The sequence below is a fragment of the Phaenicophaeus curvirostris genome, chromosome 8, assembly GCF_032191515.1.
Source record: "Phaenicophaeus curvirostris isolate KB17595 chromosome 8, BPBGC_Pcur_1.0, whole genome shotgun sequence".
Classification (NCBI taxonomy): domain Eukaryota; kingdom Metazoa; phylum Chordata; class Aves; order Cuculiformes; family Cuculidae; genus Phaenicophaeus; species Phaenicophaeus curvirostris.
In genome coordinates, this window is record NC_091399.1 from 11,689,224 (window position 1) to 11,713,305 (window position 24,082).

A 24,082-nucleotide genomic window follows, 5' to 3' on the forward strand; every position below is an offset into this window, starting at 1 on the left:
CTCTTCTCTGGACTCGCTCCAGAGCCTCAACATCCTTCTTGTGGTGAGGGGCCCAGAAATGAACACAGTGCTCAAGGAGCGGTCTCACCAGTGCCGAGTACAGAGGGAGAATAACCTCCCTGGACCTGCTGGTCACACCATTTCTGATAGAAGCCAAGATGCCATTGGCCTTCCTGGCCACCTGGGCACACTGCTGGGTCATGGTCAGTCCCTGTCAACCAACACCCTTTCTCCTCCAGGCAGCTTTCTAGCCAGACTTCTCCCAGTCTGTAGCACTGCACAGGGTTGTTGTGCCCCAAGTGCAGGACCTGGCACTTGGCCTTGTTAAACCTCATGCCATTGGTCTCAGCCCAGCGGTCCACCCTGTTCAGATCCCTTTGCAGAGCCTCCCTGCCCTCCAGCAGATCCACGCTTCCACCCAGCTCAGTGTCATTTGCAAACTTGCTAAGGGTGCACGCGATGCCTTCATCCAGGTAATGGATAAAGACATTGAACAGGGCTGGACCCAGCACTGAGCCCTGGGGACACCACTTGTGACTGGCCTCCAGGTGGAGTTAATCCGCTGGAGGTGCACGAAGCCCCTAGAGCCTCCCCGGCAGCCACCGCCCGGCCCCGGGCCGAGATCTCCACCCGCGTTTGCCTCGAGCCCGCCCCGCCGCGCCCGGCCCGGCTCTCGGGGGCGGAGGGAGGCGGCATACCCCGGCATGGCGGCGGCGGCGGGCGGCGGGTCGTGCTTCGTGCTGGGCGCCTCGGGGCAGACGGGCCGCGCGCTGCTGCGGGAGCTGCTGGCGCGGCGGCTCTTCGCCAGGGTGACGCTGGTCGGGCGGCGCCGCCTGAGCCTGGGCGAGGAGGCGGAGGCGGCCGTGGTGCGCGGGGCCGGGGGCGCCGCGGGGGGGCGCCGGGGGGCGGCGGGGCGGGCGCTCTGACCCCGGCGTCCCCGCAGGAGCAGGCGGTGGTGGACTTCGAGCGGCTCAGCGAGCACGCCGCCGCCTTCCAGGGACACGACGTCGGCTTCTGCTGCCTGGGCACCACCAGGGCCGAGGCCGGCGAGGTGAGTGGGGCGGCGCGGGGGGGCGGCGGTCCCGGTCTGCCCGCTGCTCGGCCCGCCCCGCTTCCCGCCCCGCTCGCCCCTCTCTCCCCGTTCTCTCCCCGCAGGCCGGGTTTGTCCGCGTGGACCGGGACTACGTGGTGCAGGCGGCGGAGCTGGCGCGGGCCGGGGGCTGCAGGCACTTCGTCCTGCAGTCCTCGCGGGGAGCGAACCGGCACAGCGGCTTCCTCTACCTGCGTGTGAAGGTGAGAGGGCGGCCTGGGCTGCGCGCCTGGTGCGGGAGCCGCAAAATGCTGAGGTGTTCGAGAGGTCTCCAGAGGGGCCGATGGCTCTGGGGCTTCTCATGGTGCCGGGGCGCAAGCAGATAAGGGAAGGGAGCTGAGCAGACAGGTGTGCAACTGGCTTCATCCGAAGCAGCACAACACCTGCATGCGGTGTCCCTCTCCATCTTCAAACCGCAGAAGGACCTGCTGGGGTGTTCCGCCCAACCCTAGCTCCCTTCACAGCTGGGTAGGGACGTGCAGGGGTGTGTCCAGATGAGATGTGAGCTCTCCAGGGGTAAAGAGCCCAGAGGCTCCTTGGGTGGCACCGTACCAGTTACAAAAGATATCTGCCCCGTGCCTTGTGTGCTGCAGCCCCCAACGTCTGCACGACTTCCTGCTGTTTGCCAGCATCTTGCGCTGAGACCCCCAGGCTGGACGTGGTGTCCTCTGGAGCGTCCGGTTGCAGTTAGCGTGATGGTTGCAAGGGTGCGCTGCTGTCTTACGGTCAGTGTGTCCGCTGTGGGCGCTCATCCCTATGCTGCCTTTTCCTGGAGAGCTGTTGCTGCCCAGGTGGTGCGTGGCCTGTACAGCTTTGCACTGGCATTAGTGCCATCCTGCCCATAGCTCAGCAACTCTCTCCTGCCAATTCACAGGGTGGCAGGGATGGTGCTCCCAGTCATCCTTGTCTCCTTTCTTCCTGCCCAACTGTTCTGACAGGGAGAAGTGGAGGACCTGGTCCAGGCTGTTGGTTTTGATCATTGTACCATTTTCCGGCCAGCGTGAGTAGCAGTGGAGGAGGGAGGGCACAGGACTTGGGCGGAGGGTTGCCAGGGCAGAGGGCTGGGAGATGGAGAAAGGGAGGAAGGATGCATAAAGGGAGAGAAGTGGAGAAAGCTACCAGGTGCAAACATAGCTTGTATCCCAGCACACTGCTCCCCAGTGCTGCAGGGACAGCATCCCATGGCCTATCTCAATGCTAGTGTCATGTACCAAGCGAGGAGAAGAGGCTTGGGTAAGAGCAGAGGTTGGGAGGCATAGGTCAAAGCTTATCTCTGCACAGACCTTGACTTTATGGCAGGGGAACACTCACTGATATCCTTTCAGCCATAGTATGCTCTTGCTGCTTGGGAGAACTGCCACCCTGCTTTCGGCAGGTCTGTGAGGAAAGGAGTTTAGTGTCCCAGGGCTCAGCTCAGTCATTTGTTGGGACCCTGACAAAGCCCTATGTCCCTCGTGGATTTGGAAAGCTGGGCTGTGCCCCAGTGCATCTGGACAGCCCGGTCTCTGGCTTTGCCCCAGGGGATGGTTTCAGTCTGATCCACCTTACCTACTCCCCTTGCAGGGTGCTGCTGTGCAAACGCGAGGAGTCCCGGCCTGCAGAGTGGGTGGCCCAGAAGTTTCTGGGTGTTGTGGCGCGGGTCTTCCCCACTGCTTACTCGGTGCCTGTGGAAACGGTAGCCAGGGCTATGGTGGCCATTGTGCTGCAGCCAGGTGAAGGGAAGGTGGAAGTGCTGGAGAACAAGACCATCCATGAGCTGGGAAAGGCAGTGCCACAGCAGGGTACATAGAGCAAAAGGAAAAGCAGGAAAAGAGCTTGATTTGCTATTCAGATGCTCTTCTGGGTCAAGGATCGATGCACGTGTGGGAGAGGAGTGGGGTACTTGCATGGCTCATATGGAGATAGAGGTGCGATTCTTTGCATTGAAGCTAATTCTGTCAGGTGATCAAAAAATGCATAAACTGGCTGGCAGGTGAGGAGAAACAATGTGCTCTGGTGCCTGGATCCAGTATGCTAATCCGGGTACAAATGGTGTAACCCAGGCAATTTCTTGAATTCAGGCCTTAAATAAAATCCTACAACTGGTCTGTTTGTGCTGGCTTCGTGTTTGTCTCCTGCACATTGCCAACCCAACCACATCTGTTCAGATTGTGTTTTGCTGACACTTCAAGGAATCATAGAATCACCAGGTTGGAAAAGACCCATCGGATCATCGAGTCCAACCATTCCTATCAAATACTAAACCGTGCCCCTGCGCACCTCGTCCACCCATCCCTTAAACACCTCTAGGAAAGGTGACTCAACCACCTCCCTAGGCAGCCTGTTCCAGTGCCCAAGGACCCTTTCCGTGAAAAATTTTTTCCTAATGTCCAGCCTGAACCTCCCTTGGCGGGGTTTGGGGCCATTCCCTCTCGTCCTGTCCCCTGTCACTTGGGAGAAGAGGCCAGCTCCCTTCTCTCCACAACTTCCTTTTAGGTAGTTGTAGAGAGCAATGAGGTCTCCCCTCAGTCTCCTCCAGGCTAAACAACCCCAGCTCTCTCAGCCGTTCCTCATATGGCCTGTTCTCCAGCCTCCTCACCAGCTTCGTTGCTCTTCTCTGGACTCGCTCCAGAGCCTCAACATCCTTCTTGTGGTGAGGGGCCCAGAAATGAACACAGGATTCAAGGAGCGGTCTCACCAGTGCCGAGTACAGAGGGAGAATAACCTCCCTGGACCTGCTGGTCACGCCATTTCTGATACAAGCCAAGATGCCATTGGCCTTCTTGGCCACCTGGGCACACTGCTGGCTCATGGTCAGTTGCTGTTAGCCAACACCCTTTCTCCTCCAGGCAGCTTTCTAGCCAGACTTCTCCTAGTCTGTAGCACTGCACAGGGTTGTTGTGCCCCAAGTGCAGGACCTGGCATTTGGCCTTGTTAAACCTCATGCCATTGGTCTCAGCCCAGCGGTCCAGCCTGTTCAGATGCCTTTGGAGCCTCCCTGCCCTCCAGCAGATCCACACTTCCACCCAGCTTAGTGTCATCCGTAAACTTGCTAAGGGTGCACTCAATGCCTTCATCCAGGTAATTGATAAAGACATTGAACAGGGCTGGACCCAGCACTGAGCCATGGGGAACCCCACTTGTGACTGGCCTCCAGGTGGAGTTAACTCTGTTTAACCACCACTCTCTGGGCCCGGCCATCCAACCAGTTTTCCACCCAGGAGAGTGTGCGCCTCTCCAGGCCAGAGGCTGACAGTTCCCTAAGCAGAATGCTGTGAGAAACTGTGTCAAAGGCTTTGCTGAAGGCCAGGAAGATACATCCACAGCCTTTCCCTCGTCCAGTAGCCGAGTCACTTTGTCACAGAAGGAGATCAGGTTAGTTTGGCAAGACCTGCCTTTTGTGAACCTGTGTTGACTGGGCCTGATCACCTGGTTCTTTTGCCTGTGCTTCATGATAGCACTCAAGATCACCTGTTCCATGACTTTCCCTGGCACTGAGGTCAGACTGACAGGCTTGTAGTTTCCTGGGTCCTCCCTGTGACCCTTCTTGTAGCTGGGCACAACATCAGCCAGCCTCCAGTCTGGTGGAACTTCCCCAGTCTTCCAGGACTGTTGGAAGATGATGGAAAGGGGTTTGGCACGCACACCTGCCAGCTCCTTTAATACCCTTGAGTGGATCCCATCCGGCCCCATAGACTTGTGGGTGTCTAGCTGGGCAAGCAAGTCTCTAACTGCCTCCTCTTGGATCGTGGGAGCTTCATTCTGCTCCTATAACTCCTGGGTTTGTACACAGAGGGAACAACTTTCTTTACAACTAAAGACTGAGGCAAAGAAGGCATTAAGTACCTCAGATGGCCTTGCTATAGATAAACAGAGGAAAGCAGAGACAGCAGCTATGGATGCTGACACTGTGTCCCACAGAACACACGGTGGCACCAGTGCTGCTTGGATAGCAGAGCTCCTGGGAGCTCAGCAGCAGTTGCTGATATGCTCGCTTGGCTTGCAGTAGGTCACTGCAAACACACAGCTTGTGCCTTGTCCTTGCTGATCTGCTCTGTGTGCAGAGAGGCTGCTATAGGGATACTGCTGTTCAGATCTAGGCTGTCACTTTAGTACCTATGTAGTATAAACGCCATGCAAATACTTGGGTTGACTTGAAAACACCTGTCACTGCTGGCTTCTCTGGGCTCTGTTTCCAGGGGGGCTCTGTGTGTGCAAGAGGTGAGACCACCCATGCACACATCTGAAGATGGGCTTGCCCCTGCCCTGTGCTGCCTGGGTGCTGGAAGGGGAGCAGTTTCCTGCTGTGGGCACAGAGCAGGCATGAGGAGCAGCACCGTGGCCCCAGCCTATTCTCAGGCCTTGTGCTCGGAGTCGAGGAACTCCACAGCTGGGTTGCAAGACTTACGTGACTCCCAAATTCCCAGCTGGCCAGAGTCCCAGTGCTGCAGATAATGCTGCTTTCTAGGGCTTTCTCCTCTTAGACCTCATCCGTGGCTCCTGTGTCAGTGACTTGGATGCAGCAAGCGGATGGAGGCAGGATGCTGTGTCTTCTTTCTTCTACACAAGCATTTTAATTATCAGGCTGGACCTCAGAAGCTTGTTGGGGGCAGTGGGATGGTGTAACCCTACATTTTGTGTTACTCAAGTAACTCCTGAACCATGCAGAGGGCTTAGTTCAAAGGTAAAAAATGAGGGGCCATGGAGCCACAGTTACCATTCCAACTGTCCTGGTAAAAGCAAAAGCAGTGACTTTCAAGTAATATTTGATGTCAAAAGGGAAATGAGAGGTACACTGGCCTTAAAAAAGGTGACGTGCTTATACAGGGAAACGAACACTTGAGGTGCCAACCCCTTAAAAGAAGTGAACATTGCATACAGATAGGAGAGTAAAAAAAGAAAAACTCTGCAAAAGTACAAGTGAAAGGCAGGCCACAGAAGATTCAAGGAAAGCATCCTAAGGGCATAACAGTCATGTCTATGTGAGAAGCAGAAAGGTCTTCAGAGAGCCGTGGGGACAGGATATGATGATGCTCTATGAGAAGGAAAGGAGCATCATGGAAAAGCCTGGTGACTTACTTGCTTTAGCCTTTGCTGTGAAGGAGCTCACACTAGGTTCATTCCTTAGGTGACATGCATTTGCATGACCCAAGGCACTGGGGAGAAAAGAGATTTTTAAGCCTATTTTTAGAATACATGGTTAAAAATCTGCCAGAAGGAGTGCTCAGATGAACTGCCAAATACTTGCCTGGGTGAGAATTAGTGATATCTCTACCAAAAAGCCAATGTTGTTAAAAATTATGTTAATTTTTAAAATGTTCCAGTGGGAACCAGGAAACTGCAAAGCAGCAAAGCTGCCTTCTATAAAAGGGAAATTGTCAGAAAGGATAATAAAGCCTTGAAATAACAGAGCCCAGTATAGATCGGGTGTAATGGGAGATTCCATGTGGTTTTTGAGGGGGCAGTTGCAAGGCACAAACCTAGAGCACTCTTGGAGGAAACCAGCCATTGTGTATACAAGACAATCTGGTCCTCTGAGTACACTTGTGTCTCCAAAAAGCTCTCCCAGAAGGGCTCTTAAAGAAATTAAGCTGTCGTGGGAAGAAAAGGAAGGTCTGAGTAGTTTCTTATTGGAAATACTTTCATAGTGCTCTGTAAGTCTTGAAGTACACAACCCAAACATTTCTTACTGGACAAAGACCTGCGGAAAATAGAAGCAATTTCTGTGTGACCATTTTTTCTGCTCAATAGTATATGGTTTCTTTTTCAGTGTTTGAGAAAAGTCACTGCTAAAATTTACAACTACAATCCCACCACACAGCGTAGCTTCTTTATGACCCTCTTTCATGAAGCTTCATCACTCATTTTGGACCTCAGTTTTCCCACCTTGCTCTGTGCATTCATTAAACCCCTACTCTGGGGCTGTGGAAGAGTATAGGGCATTGGTCACTGAACTATGGCAGAGCCACAGGACCAGGGGATTTGCCCACCTGGGACTGAAAATTAAAGCAGGTAAATGTCTGTAGGGGACAGACCCAGTTTCTCGTAGATGTCTCATGGGGCAAAGCTCTGGGCTCCTCTAGGCGATAGGAAGTCTGCATAGCTGGAGCCGTGGCCCTGGCATGCCTGGAGAGGCTGTCTGCTTTCCAGGGGCACGTGGCCCTGGACACAGCTGGATAAAGAGCACGTTAGGGTGCTTGGTGTCTGCTGGACAGCCTTCACACAAACTGCCTGATCCCACAGATCTGAGTTCTCCTGGGATTTCCAATGCTGACTTTATTACTGATGATTAGTGAGAAAAAATAACTGCATTCCCAATGGGTCAGCAGCTGAGTGCAAGGCTGCAGGGGTTTTCTATGCGGTCCCATGGCCCCCGCTGCCCTTCCCAGTCCCAGAGTTGTGAGAACCTGCAGCATTGCTTGCCCACCCATCACTGTGCTGCTCACCTCTGTGCTAGGAGGTGCCCAGCCTGCAAAGCATCCTGCAAACAGCACCTCATCTTCAAAGGAGCTTTTCAAAGCAGCCGTAGAGCTGACAGGTGCTGCACTGGCACTCGGTGACATCCCTGCTGGCAAACTAATAGCCCTGCCAACTCTGTCCCTGTGGGCAACTGGCACAGCCCAACAGACCCCACAGTTTGCAAGGCTATAGGCTCTTGGAGAGCTGCTGGGTATTTGGGCTCTGGGCTGTCCCCGTGCTGGGGACAATAACAGAGACTCCCCTCAAGTTGTCTGTGTAAAGGGCAAAATGACAGCAGACTGGTGAAGGAGTAACGTAACCCCATCCTCCGTGGGGCACTAGGAGGACTGGTAGGCACGCCAATGCCAGGTAGCAGGAAGGGGCAGCCCTCTCTGGCCTGGCACCCCAGCTTGGGTGCATCTGGGACTCTGATCAACACAAACCCAGGGAAAGGTCATTCAAGCAGCTCATCTGAAATTTTAGAGTGTATTTTTTTTTCATTCAGTTTCCATTACAAACCAGTAAAAAGCTAACCCAGGTTCCCAAGGGATGCGTGGTTTCCATTATAGCAGACTTCTAGCTTTCAGTTACTGCAACTCACACACTGAAATGCAGACTCTGGTTTACTGCAAAATCCCAGAGCAGCAGGAGACAGGATTGCAGCACCAGTCCAAAGTCCATCCAGGAGCATCCAGTCCATCCAGAGCCAGGCACACCTCTGACACTACACAGGGAGGGGGAAAAGAGGGAACAAGGCTGAGTTTAAATATATCCCCAGGTTTAGGGAGACAGGCGGAGCTGGTCAGGGCAATTGGGGCCATTAGTATCCTTGGCATCTGGACAGTCAGGTTGGGAGCAAGGTCTCCTATCCCTAGCTGTGAGTTGTGGGTGTTAAAGCACTGGGATGCACATTTTCAGAGTCACACAGCCAACTGCGATCAGGAGACAGGCACATGGCAGATTTTCAAGGTGAACACTGAGCTCACATCCTGAGCAGGATGTCCAGGGAATGCCTTGGCTGGGCTAGAGCAAGAGGTAGAGCAGGGCCACACACCCTCTGTGTATCTGTGCTGGAGTGGGTATAATGGCACTAATGTGGGATGGCAAAGACCTCAGTGAGTGTAAGTCCTGCTACACAAACTGCAAAAAAGTTGGTGTTGAAGCCCCCATAGTCACCCCATGTCTGTTTGAGGGCTTTCCCTTTGTGCTGGCTCTAGTCTGGCCATGCAGACCCAGGCTATGTCCAGGTGACCCTGCTGAGAATCTCACCCTGCTGTCACATCCCACCTGGAATCCAGGAGGGAAATTTCTGGGATAGCTGTAGTTACACTCTCCACTTCAAGCACTACTAAGCACTGTTAAGAGTGACTCCACTGCATCTGCTGGCTGCCGCTCATCCTCCCCCTGAGCAGCTATGGGGACCCACCAAGTTAGGACTTTGGCTACAGGGCCCCTCAGAACTGTGTTTGCCATGATTTGCAACTCAGCAATCAGCTTCACTCTTGGGTTGCATCTGCATGGTGTTAAGGTGTCTGGCTGAGGCTAGGAGAAACTCATGCCGTGGATGTCACGACCATAGGCAGGCACTGGCTGTGCGTTGGTGAGCAATCAGAGCTATTACCTGAGCAAACAGAAACCCCATGGTCCAGTGAAGCACACAAGCTATAGGTGAGTGAGGGGCTATGCCCCAGTGGGTCAGCAATGGTGCAGAGCCATGCAGACCAGTCCCTGTGAGGCCTCACATCCCAAGTTAAAGGGGACTCTGTGCTTTTACTGTTCTGAAAGGGAATAGAAAAAGGATCCAAGTTTTCCATACAGTAATTCTGTACTGGAATCCTTTTTGGCCTTATCGAAGCATCACTGTCAGATAAACCGGAACATTTGCTATAATTAAAAGATGTCTTTCTTTTATGCTCACATAAAAATGAATTTGTTCTAGAACAAAATTTACTGTTACTCACCAGCTCATAACTGTGGATATTTTTACGTTAGGCACAGCCTTTGAATCAGTGGTAAGACTTCTTCAAAGCACTTTTATTTTTATGAAAGTGACATTTTTCACTTAAAAAACCTCACTTGAATGAAACATTTTTACCTGGTTCTTCTAAACACTGAGCTGGAGCCTGATGCATCAATCAGGAAACTCCATGGTCTTCCTGAAGCCCCCCCAACAGCAGCTTGGTCCTACCAATTTGATTACTTGATCTCACCCCAGAAAAAACACATTTCACCCCGTGTGAGCCTAGAGAGAAGAAAACAAAATCCAGAAGCTGCTGGGGCCGAGGCCAGCTGTAGCGGGATGGACGGCATTGGTTACAGGGCTGGCAGGGGTCCAGATCTCGGTGCTATATAGGAGGGCGATCTGGAAGTCAGGCTACAGACTGTTGCTGCCGGCTTTAGCTGTTGATCACACTTCTTACAGCCCAGGAAAACTACAGCCTGCCAAGATGTGCAAAGGATTAGCAGCACTGCCCCACACGTGCCTGGAGAGGTGAGAAGGGCCAGCTGATGTGGGATGCTGGGGGCTGAGAGGCTCTTCCTCTGGCAGAGCCCCACAATGGGCTTCTTCTATGGGGACTAGGATTGCCCAGCTCTGAACTGGGAGGGATGGAGGCTTGCTGGTGGGGGCTCAGTAGGATGCTACAAGTGACTGGGACACTGTGGGAGAACAAGCACTGGTCTAGTCCCAAACTCTCCCTTCTGGATTGAGAACCTCTCTGCTCGGTATGTCCAGGCTTCCCCTAACCCACCCCTCAACTTCAACAGCTGTGTGGGCCTGGAGCAGGATTGCATTGTCCCTAGACCTTAATGTTTGCAAAACATGATGAGGGAGGAAAGAAGTAGGAACGCAGTTGCCTTTTTGAGGCAAAAACATCTCTGGCTCCCAAGTGCCTCAAAGTCCTCTTTAACTGAGGAAAGAAGTAGGAAAGTAGTTGCCTTTTTGAGGCAAAACCATCTCTGGCTCCCAAATGCCTCAAAGTCCTCTTTAACTGAGGAAAGAAGTAGGAAATTAGTTGCCTTTTTGAGGCAAAAACATCTCTGGCTCCCAAGTGCCTCAAAGTCCTCTTTAACTGCTTGCACCTCCTTCGCACATGGATTAGCCAGCCCTAGCTCCTCTCACGAGGGCAGGTCAGCTCTGTGCACTGCACCCCCTCTTGCCCCGATCACGGTGCCCATACTTGTCCTTATCCGCATACGCCTCATCATGTGCCTCAAAGCCTGCTTGCAGTCATGTTGGTGCTTTGCAGGCTGCTCCCACCTCTGGTACCCCAGCAGGCTCCAGTCCTCAGCCATCGCTACCTCGACCAGAACATGTCCACTTCTGTGGGAGCTGGAGGGGCTTTGGAAAGGGGCTGGTATGAAGTGGAGGGGTCTCCCTGTGGCATTGGGCTTCCTTGATCCATCACTTAAGGAGGAAACTTCACACATGAATTACCCAGTGGGGATTTCCTTACAGGTGCAAATACCTTTAGTGCTGGTTTTTAGACGAGAGCAAGGGTGGCATTCACTGCCCTGGGGGTAGCTCAGGAGAAGTCTCCCTTCATCAACTCAACCTGTGTCACTGGAGGCTGATGCCACTTGCCTGAAATCAAGGCAAATTCCGATTACAGACACAAATAGGAATGCAGGGCCGTGACAATTTCTTTGTTTGAAAAGTGTCCTTCGGCCATCCTCATGCATACCTTGCCTGTTCATCTGCAGCCTTCTGCACCATGGGCAGCTGAGCAGCACTCCTAAAGATGTATGTGGGTATACTACCCATTTCTGCTCTGCAATCATCTTTATTGTCATTCTGATACTTTCTAGTACTAAATTAGTTTTCCATTGCTGCTACACTGATGCTTTCATTGACTTTTCCTATACCCTTTACACCTCACACCCAAAAAGCCGCTTCACTTACAGTTCACCATTTTATACAGAGAGTTAGGGCTGGGTTTGTCCCTTGTGCATCATTTTGTATTGCTTAACAAGGAATTTCAACAGCTGCTTCATTACTAGTCTCAGGAGACCCTCTTGCATTTCCTCACAACTGGTCCCCAAGTGTTGTACCTGGGTAGTTCAACACTGGTTCCTTGAACACTAACCAGTTCTGTTGATGCATGTGATATATTTAACAGCATGGTCCCAGCCTACATTCCCCTAGGACTGTCCCCACTGAGGAAAGCCCCACGTACCCCTATGTTTCCCACGCTGTAATCCATGAGATAACCTTTCCTGCTGCAGCTGCCTGGGGCCTGGAGATCCCATCCAAGGTCTCTGGCAGACCCGAGAGGCCCCTTGACTCTTTCCAAAGCTTGTGCTCCCTGGCATCTTCAGAGAGGGACAATATGTTTGAAGGAATCACTTCCTACTGAGAGAGCTGACTTGACTTCTCTCCAATAGACCACATTTGTCCATGTGTCCACCATGACTCTCTGATACAGTTGTGGATGACATGCCTATACAGCATCACACTTGCAGCATTTTATGGCTCCTGAAGCCATTTTATCCCTCCCTGGAGTATTCTCCCCCTGCCGCAAAAAGGGTATTACCTCCCACACTTTGCTGCTGTTGGGCACAGCAGTAGCTTTAGCATTCACCTATAGCTTTAACTTCTAGCTTCTTCTTTTGTTTTATTTTTCAAAGCTGGAGTCACTCCTGACCCTCCCCAGCAGCCTTCTAGCTCTTGATGTGTTTGACAGAGCCCATATTTTCTTTTAATGCTTCTTGGAAGCTATTTCTCAGACAACTTGGCTTGCTCCCATATATTCTCACACTTAACCTTCTGCAGTTTATGGTTCTCTTGCTTTTTTCTCACTCGGACATAACTTTGGGAACTTTGAAAGATCCTCTTCTGTTTATAACTGACTTTTTTACCCTGCTGTTTAGCCTTTGCTGAAGTCTAGCTTGAAAGCTTGTAATACATTTGCTGGAGGAGGCCAGGTTATTTTTAAATAGTCCTTCCCTCCCATAAGCCTGCAAGCACTCAGTCTGTTTGGCTGTCCTTTCTTGCTTCCTTTCAACAAGCTGCCTCTGCAGCTTTCCCATATTTCACTAAGGCCAAGGACTTGCTCGAGGTCGAGAAGTTCTTGCTGCTGTCCCCGTACTGGGACCTGCGGGGTTTCAGCAGGGTGGGGAGCCACTGATGGCCCATCAATAACCCTGTGGGACAGAGCCGGAATGGAGTCACCCAGGGAGCTCTGCTGGGAGCAGCAGGTGGTGGAATTGCAAGATAGGCCTAACGTTGATCCAGGAGGCTGGGGGTGGAGAAGGGGTTAAAGCTCACCTGCAGCACAGCCGAAATGGAGGCAGCCTGAGGTCTGAGCTTAAATGGAGCCCAGAACCCTGGGCAAGGTGTGGGACTTGGATGTGACTGATCAGGGACATTAAGGCCCTTTAGTGACCTTTGAGCCTGACAAATGCAATCCTTAAGTCAATGTCAGAGGGTGAGAATTAGAGAACAAGATTTTGATCCATGTCTGAGAGTTATCCAGGGCAGTGCTTCCTGCTGTGGGAAGCTGCCATTTATTGCATCCAAATCTTGCACTTATGTTGGTCCCACCTGTGCCAGGGTAGTGAGGTCCCCAGGTCCTGCTTGGACAGCAACAATGTCTTGGTCCTACCTTCCCACCTCCTTAGGCTGCCGTGTGTTAGATCTCAATGCCCCTGCTCCCAGCACAGCCTGTGTTTCTCCCCCATCTTGTTCGAGACCCTCTGGCAACCACTGTCCTCGCTTCAGAGGTGGGCAAGTCTCTTTCCCCTTGCTCTTCACCCCTGCTCCTGCCAGATGAAAACCTCATGATCAGGCGCATGGTCCAATTACCTGGAGGCACAGCTGTGCCCTCCCTGGGGTGCAGCACCTGGCCCTGATAGTGGGAGCTGCCAAAGCAGCATTGCTGTTTCTGCCCTCCCAAGCATGTGGTGGTGGCGGGGAGAGGGACTAGATGGCAGGTGGCATTTCTGCTCAGCCCCTCTTTGAGAGATGTTTCTCGGGGCTATGAGTCTCCTTCCCTGCAGGGAGCAGTGGCCACAAGCACAGACATCTGGGAAAGCAGAGCTCAGCTGGGGAGAAGCTGTCATACCCCATCAGCTTTCCTGGGCACCCTCTGCACCCACTCATTGTTTCAGTGCTATCGAGGCTGCAGCTCCTGCTGCCTTCACCTTCTCTTCCTTGATGCAGCTGGGCCATCTATGTAGGCTGGGGCTGTGCTCACAGGACAGCCAGCCCCAGGCTCTGAGCATCAGGAGCCAGCTCTGGCTTGGAGCATATATCCACATTTTATTTATTCATTAGAGGGATTGGAATGAACTGTGCACAGTGATGTCCCTGTCCCAGAGACACCTCAGTGCAGGGAGCGTGAGGACCTCATCACCCTTGACCCAAGATCCTGCTCTGTTCAGGCAAGGTTCAAGTTTTCTTGGAAACATGAGCAACGGAAGCTGTTCCTGTAGCTGCTGACATTTTCCATGAAAACAGTTGGATTTCTGAGTCTGCTCTGACAGCTGTACATGTGCTGCAGGTGGTCTGTGCTGACCCAGACTGGCTGCTCACTCCAGATGGCTGCTGCCTGCTCCTGTGCTACCAGTACTGGTCTTGATGGCTGCTGCCTGCTCCCATGCAAGGGTGGCCATTGAAGTCAGGTTTCTGCAGCAGAAGTGGGAGGCAGCTGGCAGGAGAAGAGTGCCTACGCCACGTCTCAAAAAGTCACCCATGTAGGGTGGCAGGTGGGCAGAGCAAAATAAAGAAAGTTTTACAAGGAGGGGGGAAAAAATGAAGGAATTGAAATGAAATAGCAGACATACCAAGGGAGTAATTGTCCACAGAGGTCTTGTGAAATAAACAGTGTAAAGAAGCACAACGAGCCCTGGAGCTGGGGGGCTGCAGCCTGGCTTCCGTGGCCATGCTGTGGCAAAGAACTGAGCCCAGCCTGTGCGGAAGCAATGTGCCCCCTTGATCTCATCTACCTTCTGTTCCGGTTAGCCTGGAAGTCACCAATTGTTGGTGTGCCAGGGAAGAATCCTGGCCTGCAAAGATGGGATTGGGGAAGTCCATATTCACCCCTTTATTCATTCAGTCTTGTGCAGCCCACTTGAGTTTTCTCTGCAAAATGACAGCTTGCTCATGCTACCAACAGTGAGCTGCAGCAGAGGCGAGTCTCCTTGGTGGCTTTGGATGCTTAGGACCATGTTGCAAGTTGTATTGCACAAAAAGGGCATATTTTGGGAGACGTCTGGACCTGCCATTAAGGCCCAGGACCCCTCTTGTCTATGTTTAAAAATAGATGAAGGATGGAACTCCTCTGACAGTCAGACTACTTCACCTCCTGTAACCCTTCTTCCCCCTTTGCCCAGGGAAAGCAACACCTAGGAGTTACCTTGTCTGCAGGAACTTTACTGTTGCAGACATAAGGCTTGTATGTTACTTAGGAGTAAGCAGAGAAACCACAAACACTAGCAGGAAGTGTGGTGGGCTCAGTCAGCATGCATTACTGGTGGTCCCCAAGAGAGCAATGGAAAAATAACGTAATCCTAGTAAGACTTCATAGAAAGGAGAAAGCCCCTAGCTGTGAGTGTTTGGGAAGGTCAAGGGTGGGCACAGAGCACACCGAGGAATGTTTAATCCTGATTTTGGCAAGTATAGAAGTGTATGCTAACCTATGTGTTAACAATAGCATCCCCCAGGACAGGGAGGATTTTGGCTGCTTGGTGCGAGGGTGCATAGATCCTGGGCAGTGACCTCAGGGTCTGCACTGTGCATTGTTGGACACAGAAGCAGTGACCTCAAAAAGCTCAGGGGACATCAACAGGCCAGTGTCCTGCTCCCTCCCACTGCAGATCAGGAACCTGAGAAGGGCACCCTGTTTCAGAGCCCATTGATGTTGTGGGGCTGGTGGGTGCAATGCGGGATGGGGTTCTGCATGGAGCAGACAGCATCGTGCAACTCAGTCCAGCCTTCTCTTCAAGGGAGCTCCTTCATCTCCTAGCCAGCATTTCCTCAGGGCACATCACTATAGAAACTGAGTGCTGCACACACATCCCCTAATTCATCCTCAGAGGAGCCTGCCAGCTCCACTGATACAATTATCCCAGCCACATATGGGGACTAAGCAAAGAGAATGAGATCAAGAGCTGCTGCTAATTCTGAGAGTGCCCAGCTTGAAATGCCTCAGACAGGCACCTTTACAGCATTAGGGTCCATTTGCCTGTGTGTAATTAATTACACAGCTTTCTACCTCACCAGCAGCAGTGCCAGGGTTTATGTCAGAGTCTGCACCAGGGTCCATATAGGAGCATGGCAGGGACCAACGCTGCTGCCCCATCCCTCCACCTAACCTGACTCTGTCCATCCCCTCCTGCAGGGCCAAGGAGATCAAGACCAAGCTGGGCACACTGCTCCAGAAGCCTGACTCGGCCATTGACTTTGTCATCCCCTACCCAGAAAAGCCGGAGAAGCCTCCCAAGGCCCAAAAGTGAGTACCATGCCAGGGCTGGCTGCACTGGTACCCATGGCTGACTGGAGGGGTGGATGTGAGCCCATGAGAGGGATGCAGAGGAGCTGAAGCCCCTTCTGCAGGGTCGGGGATGAGAACAGCAGGTTTTACATGGCAGGTGAATCATGGCACACTCCTCGTGACCTGCCAGCTAAGTGTGGGTTTCAGGAGTTACATCAGGGCAGCATAAGACGTGTCAGACAATACAGCTTTATGGAAAACAGATTTCTCATGGAAAATCAATTTACTTTTGATGAGCTTTCACACTCATTTGATAAAACTTTTAAGAGGCATACAACACTTGGACTTCTCTGAGTCAACCGCTTCAGCCCAGAGGTGCCAGCCTGGCAGAACTAGGTGGCTCCGGGGCAGCTGTATGTCCCTGAGCTGGGTGCACAACCCCATAAGTGTGATGCCTGGCTCTGGGCAGTTCTGCGATAATGGCAGTGTCTCATCTTACTGCCTTTGTCCTGAACGTCTGCTTTCCAGTACCGAGCTCGCTTAATGACAAAGCAAAGCAGAGGAGAAGCTAGAGAGGCTGATGGGCTCAGTAATAGCTCAAAGGAGACAAAATAAACCTTAAACCTAAATGTTAGCTTAAATCAAAAGGCAGGGCGGGTTCCTGGATGTAGGGTGATGGCCTCACCTGGGGCTCCTCCAACCCAGTCTTGGGCAGCTGAGCTTAGTGTACCTGAGCCGCTGCCCAACCGCTCTTCGGCCACCCCTCAGCTATGCCACCATTGGATACGGGTGACGCTCCTGGAGACCCCTGTCCCAAGGAGTTGCTCTCTGTTCTTGAGCTGCACCCAGACATGTGCAGTGCTGGAGGACCCAGATCTAATAGCCCCAAACCATCTAACCGCCTGGAAGTAGGCAAGGCTGACTGGCCCAGCCAGCCTTGCTCATCACACTGAAAACAAGGGCTCATCTTGAACTGCTCAAGTGGCCATGTCACTACTAGAACCAGGAGAGGTGCATGCCCACTCTTCATAAGGGCCAGGCTTCTATTTCCACTTTAAAATCATGACTTATTATTTTACACCCATCCCTCTTCCCATGTTCTCCTTCGGCACATGCAATGTTACTCTAAACAGGTAACCAAGGGATTGCTAAAGACCCAAAACAAACCCCAAACCCAAGCCCAGCGTGCAGATGACCATGCTGCTCATCCTGACATGAGCCGGCAGAGAACTGCAGTCAATTTGTTGGCTGCAGCACGCAGGGATGCTTGCCAGCACAGTGTCTGCCTGCTGCAGTGCTGCCCTACGAGAGCTGCCTGGGCCAGGCAGACCCCCAAAAGACAACAGAATTCGCACTCAGTCACTGATGTGCCTTGGATGACTCTGTGAAGGAGACATGTTTGTCCCCATTAGCTGTCCCTGCCAAAAGCCAGAGAACATCTTCACTCCTCGCTGGCTGGAGGAGTTGTTTTCTCCTGCACTGCACTGTTATACATCTTTGGTATCACTCACCCATCAGCATCTCACTCACAGTTAATATCATCCCTGGGACATTCAGCTAATGGGAAAGTGAATTTCGCAGATTCCAGGAAATCTGGATTGTGTTGGGTCACTGCAGTAATGCCCTCACCCGGGAGGGGGGGCAGGGGCACACCTGAAAGGAACATGAAGGCAGAGGGAGCTTTTGATCCTTCATAGAAAATACAAATGCAATTTGAGGTCCAGAAAACAAATAATAAGAGCCCCCATCAAGGTTATTACTGCTGGGTGCTAGTGGTTTGATGACAAGTGAGAGCTGCATATCCAGACCGAGCAAGCCTTGCATTTCTGCCCTTCTCCTCTCCCCCACAGGAGCCTCCTGGGCAGGATCACCTGCACTTTCACTCACCAGCCCCACCACTGCAGAACAAGGCCCCCAAGACCAGCAGGTTGTCCTGCCTGCTTCTCCTTCCCTGTCCCCAGGGATGCTCTGCTCACCCCAAGGGTTTCAGCCCTGACATGCACCTCAGTGGCAGCAGAACAAACCTGAGCTGCAGCCCTGCCTGCAGGGAGTGGGGATGGTCTGCAGTGAGCTCTGCAGCATGGATGCGCTTCCTTTCTCCTCTAACATTGCGCACTGTCTGCGGCAAGCAGCAGGGAGTGCAGGAGCCCTTGTGCCCTAGGGCAGCTCGCTCAAACTCCTTAGAGCTTGAAAAACCCCCCAAACCACAACCAATAAAATCCCCCAACACTCTTTAGTCGCATTGCAAGCAACGTGTTTTTTTTTTTTAAAAAAAGAGGAAAAGCCATGCATGTGAAAACACAGAAGGTTTTCACTGGGGAGGGAAGGAGCTGAGATTGATCCTATCCCACCGTGGAGTGTAGTAATGGGGTGGGCAAGCTGTGGGAGTGAAAGGGTGCTGACTCCAGCCCCAGCAGTATAGGGCTGGCAGGATCTGCCCCCCCCTGCCCCTTCCCAGCAGAAAAACATAAGGAAGCTTCCCAGCTGCCTGCAGAACCTCTACTCTGGCCTCCTGTACGTGGGTGCTGGGGCAACGAAGTGACCCACAGGTGTAGAGGGACTCTCTTTGTGGTTCAGCCACATCTCTGCTCAAAACATCAGAGAATTAAGCAGCCCTCACCTCCACTAGCCCTTGGCTCTCCCTGGGGTGAGGGTGTTCATACAGCAGTACAGCACCATTTCCATTGCTTGACAATTAATTACCCCTGTTCTACAACAGTTTCCACAGCTTGTTACTCTGTTCCTCCCCATTTTTAAAGGGATTATTTAAAAACCTGGATCCCTGGTGGGGACTGTGGGATGAGCATGAACTACCTGGGCTTTCTTTACTCCCTTCAGGCCATCACCAGAGGAGGTTTTGCAGTGGCGTGATTCCCTGGAGAAACTCCTGCAAAATCCCTGTAAGTTCACATCCCTCTGTGGTTGTATTCTCCTTGTCCCATCCCCACACTGGTGCTCAGTAAGGGCTCAGTCTCCTGGGACCCCCTGGCACACAGTGAGGGCACATCCCCCCTGCAGATGGGCTTGCCAGCTTCCGCAGCTTCCTGCGCTCTGAGTTCAGTGAGGAGAATGCTGAGTTTTGGGTGGCCTGTGAGGACTACAAGAAAACAAAGTCCCCCATGAAGATGGCAGAGAAGGCCAAGAAGATCTACGAGGAGTTCATCCAGACTGAGGCGCCCAAAGAGGTCAGTGGCTGCAGGGCAGGAGACGGTGGGAGGAAGGATGAGAAGACTGCCCAGGTGGCCTCTATCCCAAAGAGAGGGTGATGGTTGAGGGGCTTAGAGGACTGTGCTCTCAGAAAGGGGCAGCCACATCCCTGTAGGCTGCTTTCCCACCCTTCAAAGCCCCAGTTGCTCTATTTGTGTGCTCAGCCTCTTCTGAGCTTCTTCCTACCGTGGGAACCTCCAGCATTCATCTGTACTCCTCTGTCCACAGAGGGATTATGTTAATCATAAGGGATGACAAGGTGGCCCTCACTCCAGAGCTACCTTTGCTGCAGGATAGACCTCATCCTTCATTACAGATTTGCCACCAATAATTCCTCCAGATAAGTGAACCTGTTTCAATCTCTCCCCACGGCCTCTGTGTGGTGGTTGGTGGGATAGGGCAAGCAAGAGAAATTACCATCACCCTCCCCTCAGAGAGGCAGGGTCCCCATCGCTCTTATACTCCCATCACAGGTGAACATTGATCACTTCACCAAGGCTGTGACCATGAAGAACCTGGTGGAGCCATCACCAAGCAGCTTTGACATGGCCCAGAAGAGGATCTTTTCCCTGATGGAGAAAGACTCCCTGCCCAGATTTGTGCGGTCAGAGCTTTATCAGGAGTTAATCAAGTAGCAATGTGGTAGGGCTGTGGGCAGTCACACTGCTTCTTTCTAAATACCTGCTCCCTCTCCTGCAGCTGCTTTTCTTCCTTATACCGCTCTATAAAAGTACCCAAGGGTGTTGCTAAACATCAGGCCCTGTGCTTTGGACTGTCAGATACCCTCATGTTTCCTCTTACAGTCTCTTTCCTTTCCCACAGAAGACCAATTAGCAGAAATCTCTGGTGATCCTGGGTTTGGGACCCAGAAGGGTGTTGGAGCAACCCCAGCTCTGCAGTGACCAGAAGCCCCTCAGGCAGCTGGCATGTCCCTGGCACTGTGGGGCTTGGCTTTAGTCAGAGGCTCTGAGGTGCCACCTCTGCCATCTTAGGATGTGGCAACATTTCTCCCAGTTTTTTCCCATATTGCTGGTTTTGTCCAGGCTCCTGGACTGCTTCTGGCTTCCCAGGGTGTTGCTGATGCTGCACAGGGTGGTCTATGGGTGAATCCCTCCCTGGCCAAGACCAGCATGGCTGCAGCCCTGGGGTGCTGGCTAAGGGATGTCCATTGCGGGGTCGGCATCACCTTGTTTTCAGAGAGCAGCAGGCATAGCGACAGCTTTATGGCAGAGATGGCTGTAGGGCAGATCTTGGAGCAGCCCATCAGAGTGCTGCACCGTGCACCTGGCTGTCACAAGGGGTGGGCAGAGCAAGCCTGCAGCACCACTTCACCAGTGAATCAACTTGGAGCCAGCTGTGACACACCCTGTTTGCTTCACACTAGAGACAGTAAAGAAGATAAAACAAGATCTGTTTGTTCAAAACACTGGGACTGTTTAGCAACCCAGACCTCCTGCTCGCTGCAACCCAGACCTCCTACTTGCTCCAACCCGCATGCATGGTGTACTGAGCTCACAGTCTGCAGCCTGTGCCCATGTCCCTAGTGCCTATGTGCAGCCCTCAGCAGTGCTGGTGACTGGTGGTGGGCTTGGATTGCAGCTTTGGGGGTGTTGCCACAGTGGCTTCTTGCTCCAATTGCTTCTCTCTGCAGTAGGCATGCCCAAGCCATCCTTCTATACAAACCCACTTGAGGGGCATTGAGTAGAGCAGGGAGGAAAATCCCGCTGAGGGGTAAAAGCTGCAATTGCAGCTGTTCAGATCCAACCAAAAAATCCAAAACAGACCTTGTAAATAAGACCCAAACACAAAACCATCATTAGACACGTGAAAAATAAACCCCTATCTTCTTGAAGAGATGGCAAACTCTGCTGAGTTTATGTAACCTGCATCTCGCTTTCCTGGCTCCTCCCATCTGCCCAGGACGCGTGTTGCCATAAAGCTGTCTCTTAAAAAGGATGGCTCATTTCAACTGATTCAAAGCCAGCCCACTGTTTGCTAGCAGAATAAATCATGGAGCAAGGGCATACATGAAAGGTGGCTGGGGTCTCATTTCAGCCTTGAGGTGAATGCGATGAACTCCTGCTCCATGGGGCCTGGCCATTTAATTCTTGCAGCATCCACAGCGTCATGGCTTGCAATGATAACAGTGCTGCAGTCGACCTGCCCAGCTGGCAACCCAACAGATGTGGGTAAAATAACAAGCAACCACGCTCCCAGCAGGCATCTCGGACCAACTGTCTCCATCAGGCTGCTCAGCCTCAATTGCAAGTCATGAGACTCCATCTGAACATAAACAATGGATTTGCCAGCCTCTTCAAGACTTCAAAAATCTGATCAAAACCTCACTGGCCCCAAATATTTACATGTTGTCATGGTGATGAAGAAAAACATCACGAGCTGCAGGAAGTGGGCTGCGTTCTCCAGGCAGGGATGGGGAGGCAGGGGAAGGATGAACGCCATCAGAAACATGACTTTTTTTAACTCTGGAGCAAACAGCCTGGGAAAGTCAGTGCTGTAGGAGTGGATGTGATGCTCATGGGGCGTTCCCCTGGGTTGCGCATGGGGGAAGGCGGCTTGGGCAGGCCCAAAGAGCCACAAGGGAGTCCATGAGCAGCCACAAGGGGGTCCATGAGCAGCCAGAAGGGTACGGGATCCCCTGGCAGTGTCCACTGCCCAGAGCCAGTGGGCAACAAGGGGGAGCCAGGGGCAGCACTGGGCGCAGGAGGGGCCTTGGCCATCCTTTCTGCTGCAGGATGCTGCCATCATGTCTACCCCTGCATACTCCCTGCATCTTCCCAATGTCTCTATGCACTGATGTCAGAATAACTAGGTTCAGCATGTTTAAGCTGTCTTCTCACAATGTGACTCATAGAAATGCAAAACCAATCAGGTTTCCCTCGTGAAAAAACCCAGATCTTTCATTTCTTCTTAATCCTCTGCCAGCTATTTCCAGATATCCTCACACGTTTCACAGTTAAATGCCAACACTGGGATGCTTCTGGAGGCTGGCTTGCTATGCGCCATCACAACCTGAAATGTCACTAGTTGCAACAGTGACATGTAGGGCAGGGAGAAGTTGTTTAGGTGTGTAAGTCCATAAAGAAAGGTGGAGGCTGGATTCAGGAGAGATGAAACAGCTTTATTAAAAATCTCTCCCTGGCTCACTTTCTGCTGAAATGCCAAAAGCCCACTTTAGGGGGTGATGGAACAGGTGCCAGTGAGCTATCAGGTGGGCATAAAAAGTGGTCTCTGAAGTGTTTTGGAACTCTTGGGAAGTTGTGTTTGTGTAGAAGGGTTGTTTGGCTAACTAGTCGGCAGGCTCACCCCTGAAAAGCAGCAGTGCCTGTACTCACCCCACAGCCAAGCTTTCTGCAGGCTCAGCAGTATTTACTGTTGAGCTGATATAAATTTCTGGTAGGAAATACTCAATGTATTTTATCACTCTTACTCTCATGAAATTTGGCATATTTATGAGCACTACACATACAACATTGTACATCTGTATCCCTACAGGCATATACAAGTATATGTACACACATATATACATACTCCTAATGCAGGCATCTGGATCCTCAGTGGGTCATAGAGTCAAAAAGCAGAATTTCTGAATAGTGTGCTTGGGGTCTGTTGCAGAGATGAACATGTGTGGGTTTATTGTGCAGCCTCAGACCCTGTTCAGGGAAACCTTGGCCATCCACATGAGAGAACACGAAGGTGCATCTTCCCGAACATCCACTGAAATCACTCTGTGCCTGTCGTTGCTGGGTGCCCACAGCCCCAGTGCATCCTGATACTCAAGCCAGTGCAGGAGACAAGTCTCGTGCTCCTTTAGGGACCCCAAATCCTGCCATGGGGCAAGACAACCTCATGCTGCGGCTGGGGTCCCCAGGAACCAGGCACTGCTTCTGTGTTTCCTTGGTGTCTGCTCCCATAACACAGCCATGCAGAGCAGGGCTCCCTGCAGCTGCAACCTTTGATTAACATCGGGGAAACATTTGCTATGGATTTTGTGGCTACTTCAGTGGCGCAGACCCTTGCACCTTACCAGCCATGGTGTGAATCCCCCATCTCTCCTGCTGTGTGTTAAGGCAGGGCTCTGCTGGTGCTGCCCAGTCCAGGCCCAGAGGACTCCTGAAGCCTACAAGTCCGTGGTGAGAGATACCCACTGCCCATGGAGGACTAGGGGTGTCTCAGGGCTTGCCTAAGCTCCCCCAACTCCTTGGTCACTCTCTGGAGGGTGCTGAGTGCTGTGGCTAAGGGCTGGAGGGGGGATCAGCTCCTCACAACCACCAACAGCAGGTTTTCAGTCTGATGTTCTCCATGTGATTTCCACTAGGGACCTTCACACGGGATGATGTGCCCTGAGGAACTGGTTGCTTTAACCTGTATTCTTGTACCACTCAGTAATCCACAGATAAACATGTATTTCTGCTACTGTCTTGATGGACTATTTATTTTGTCTTTTTGCACCAAAGATGCAGCATTTCCTTACCCTCTGCAGAGAACTCCCACAACTTGTGCCCTGGCAAGACAGAAGGCCTCTGAGAGCTTCTGCTGCAACATATGTGGTGGTTTCTCAGGACACTGAAAAGGGAATAAAACTATCACCCAGGATGCTGGTCCAGAGGAAACTCCTTGGTGCCAGTGTGGCACAGGCACCCCGCTCAGTGCTGCTGCCCTGTACTGCCTTGGGCTTCAGCTCACAGAGTTGGTTACACTCCCATGGCAGCCACGGTGCCTGCAAGGGCAGAGGCTGAGCAAAACCCAGCCCTGCTCACTCCCAGCCATGTGCTCTGCACTTGCATGGTTTGGGCCCAGGGATGGGTTGAGCTTCAGGTTAAAATGTGTTCTCTGGAGCTCCAGTTGGGAAAACATTTGCAGTGAGGAGATGCTTCTTTACATTCCCCCCTCCAAG

General features: G+C 52.2%; 2 protein-coding genes across 5 annotated transcripts; both read left to right on the forward strand.

Annotated features, from left to right (window-relative positions):
- Positions 1-584: 584 nt before the first annotated feature.
- Positions 585-3,169, forward strand: HTATIP2 (HIV-1 Tat interactive protein 2). 3 transcript variants are annotated; one of them, XM_069862027.1, is made up of 6 exons: positions 585-866; positions 944-1,051; positions 1,156-1,293; positions 1,684-1,815; positions 2,029-2,090; positions 2,654-3,169. In XM_069862027.1, the coding sequence occupies exons 1-6, from the start codon at positions 705-707 to the stop codon at positions 2,877-2,879; spliced, it is 828 nt and encodes a 275-aa protein (XP_069718128.1). In that variant the 5' UTR covers positions 585-704; the 3' UTR covers positions 2,880-3,169. The 3 variants fall into 3 exon arrangements, with proteins under 3 accessions (XP_069718128.1, XP_069718129.1, XP_069718130.1); XM_069862028.1 differs by lacking the exon at positions 1,684-1,815; XM_069862029.1 differs by lacking the exons at positions 1,684-1,815; positions 2,029-2,090.
- Positions 3,170-9,873: 6,704 nt separating this feature from the next.
- LOC138723451 (regulator of G-protein signaling 5) lies at positions 9,874-23,606 on the forward strand. Of its 2 annotated transcripts, XM_069862477.1 has the most exons (5): positions 9,874-10,019; positions 15,868-15,978; positions 18,799-18,860; positions 18,979-19,145; positions 19,641-23,606. In XM_069862477.1, the coding sequence occupies exons 1-5, from the start codon at positions 9,976-9,978 to the stop codon at positions 19,800-19,802; spliced, it is 546 nt and encodes a 181-aa protein (XP_069718578.1). In that variant the 5' UTR covers positions 9,874-9,975; the 3' UTR covers positions 19,803-23,606. The 2 variants fall into 2 exon arrangements, with proteins under 2 accessions (XP_069718578.1, XP_069718579.1); XM_069862478.1 differs by lacking the exon at positions 15,868-15,978 and having other exon boundaries at positions 9,887-10,019.
- Positions 23,607-24,082: the final 476 nt, after the last annotated feature.